This window comes from Plasmodium gaboni, chromosome 13 (genome assembly GCF_001602025.1).
Source record: "Plasmodium gaboni strain SY75 chromosome 13, whole genome shotgun sequence".
Classification (NCBI taxonomy): Eukaryota; Apicomplexa; class Aconoidasida; order Haemosporida; family Plasmodiidae; genus Plasmodium; species Plasmodium gaboni.
Genome location: NC_031493.1, coordinates 321,286 through 324,131, shown reverse-complemented (window position 1 = coordinate 324,131; position 2,846 = coordinate 321,286). Strand labels below are relative to the sequence as shown.

Here is a 2,846-nt window from a genome sequence, read left to right as displayed (position 1 = left end):
ATAAAGAAAAATATAATATATATATATATATATATATTTATATATATTTATATTTATGTTTACTTATTTTACATATTTATATTACCCATTGCAATGTGAACTTTTTTTTTTTTTTTTTTTGAAACCATTTGCACACATTCCTCGCTACTTATGAATTCCCAAATACCATCTGTAGCTACAATTATAAATTTATCTTCTTCTAATTTATCTAATATTTTGATAGTAGGTTCACATGTAACTCCTATAAAAGAAGAAGTAATATCACCGATTGCTCTACTCATGGCTAGTCCTGGATACATTTCGTCTTTGACAAAAACTCTATATGCTACATCTCCATGTAATTTTTTGACTTCTCCTCCAAATGCAAGAATTCTATCTTTTTCTAACTTTAAAGATGGTTTATGATCTTCTGTTATATTATATGCTGAGAATTTGTTGGTGTGAGGATTTTGTTTGCCCATGACTGCTCTACTATCACCTGTATGTGCAGAATATATTTTTTTTGTAATAAAATTATAAAGAATGATTGTGCAAGTGGTTCCACTTAAATTATAATCAATAAAATTAATATTTATTGGATTAATATTATTATTAATACAATAAGAATAATTTACCAAATAACAATTTATCATATAAAATAAAGTTTTCATAGTACGTACTGGATTTTCATAAATTTTTTCAATATTATATGAAAATAATAATGGAAGAACTACATGCACAAAATTACTTATATCATGACCTGATGGACCATGTCCATCAAAAACCATAATTAATATCCAATCATTTGTTTGAATAATTGTGAAATCATCTTGATTAGGAAAATCTACTTTTTTTCCTTTTTTACATGCTACTGATATTTCTGAATCACATATATATGATGGAGATTTATAAAAAAAAGTATTTTTATCTTGAAATGGTTTCATATCCTTTTGATAAAAACAATATGCACCCATAACTATAAAATTTATTTTCAAATCTGGTAAATTTTTATCACAATCTATTTCAGTTATATCTCTATAAATTAATTCATCACGTTCAACTGATTCTACTATTGTTGAAAAGGAACATTTTTCTTTTTTTTTCTTTTTTTTTAATTCATATTTGATATTTTTTTTCTTACTTAATTTCTCTTCTTGTTTATTTTCTGGATACTTTTTTAAATACATATTCTTATACTTCTTTTTTAATTTATTACATTTATTTTTTATATATTTCTTTAATAAACTAAAATCATTTTTTAAAAAACTCTCTACTATCTCTTTTGGAAATGTTGGAAACTTTATAACATCATGATTAATATTTAAAGAATTTATTAAAAAATATCGATCCTTTTTATTTCGATCTAACATATCAACAATATTATTTGCATTAAAATATAAAAATAAACTAAATAAAAAAACAACGATTATATCCACATCTCTAATATCGTTTAATATCATATTACTATATTTAATGCTTAACAAATTCTCATGTTTATTCTTTTTAACCATAATATTATTATTAATAATAGTACTTCCATTATTAATAATATTATTATTATTATTATTATTACCATTTTCATAATCATCATTCATATCCTCAATACTATACTCAACACTATCCTCATCATTTTTTATTAATAATTTATTTATATTTTCATCTGAGCATTTTCTTCTTTCATCATCTTCATCATACGTGCAATTTAATCCTTTCATCTTATGCACACATTTTTCATCATCATTGCAAAGATTACAACTATTATTGTAGTATTTGTAATTATTGGAAACGTTATTGTCATATATAATAGAACTATTATTACAATTGTTATTATTATTCATATTATTCAATTTATTCATATTATTGGTGCTATATTCCCTTTTTTCATTTTCATAATTTACATGATCATTCGTATTATTTTTAGCTAGCTCACCACTGACTTGTTCAGAATTTTTTTTTTTTTTTTTTTTTTTCCATTTATCAAATGCACTTTCTTCTTTTTTTTCTTTAACATATAATTCATCATCATCAATATTATTTATATTATCTAAATTATTTTTTTTCATATTATTTATGGAAACACCATCATTCATATTAATCTCATTTTGATCAGATGATATATTACTATTATCGCAATTGGAATGATCCGTATTTCTTAATGCATTATTCTTTTGAGAAGATTTCATTCCTTTATTTAATTTAATATTCGTGTTATTGTTTCTTCTTGAATAAAATTCATCACAATAATTTTCACATTCTCCTCTTGCATTATTTTCTTGAGCATATTTATTTATGGCATCTCTGTATTTATTCTTTTGAGAATGTGTATCATCAATGCTGTTTTTTTTTTCTTTTTTTTTAATCTTAAACTTGGAATAATTTATGACGGAAGCGCAATTGCCCATATTTAAAAAAAGAAAAAGAAATGAAAAGGTAAGGTAAGATATATATAAATATTCAAAATGTACAATAAATATTATATACATATATATATATATATATATATTTATTTATTTATTTATTTATATGTATACACAAGGGAGGAACATAAAACATATAATGTGGAGGTCTACAATAATATATTTGTACACATAAATATTTTATAACTTTGAAAGTTTTAAAAATATAATATATGGTTCAAGATAACAGACAAAAAAAAAAAAAAAGAAAACAACTATTAAAATATTACAAATAATAACTATATGAAAATAACACATACATAACAAAATATATACAGATATTAAAGGTAGATAAGAATAACTAAAAATATATACATACATATAAATATATATATATATATATATATATATATATATATATATATTATATTATTTAGGCATAAACAATTAACATATTCATATATTATTAAA

The 2,846-nt window shown here is 21.2% G+C and overlaps 1 protein-coding gene across 1 annotated transcript in view; it reads right to left on the bottom strand.

The window, feature by feature from the left end:
- Positions 1-2,381, bottom strand: part of PGSY75_1309200 (putative protein phosphatase 2c-like protein) — a gene marked incomplete at both ends in the record, with an annotated part of 2,806 nt that extends 425 nt beyond the window's left edge. The window contains one exon of the mRNA XM_018787156.1: positions 87-2,381. Within this exon, the coding sequence (XP_018639898.1) occupies positions 87-2,381 (2,295 nt within the window).
- Between the last annotated feature and the right edge of the window lie 465 nt (positions 2,382-2,846).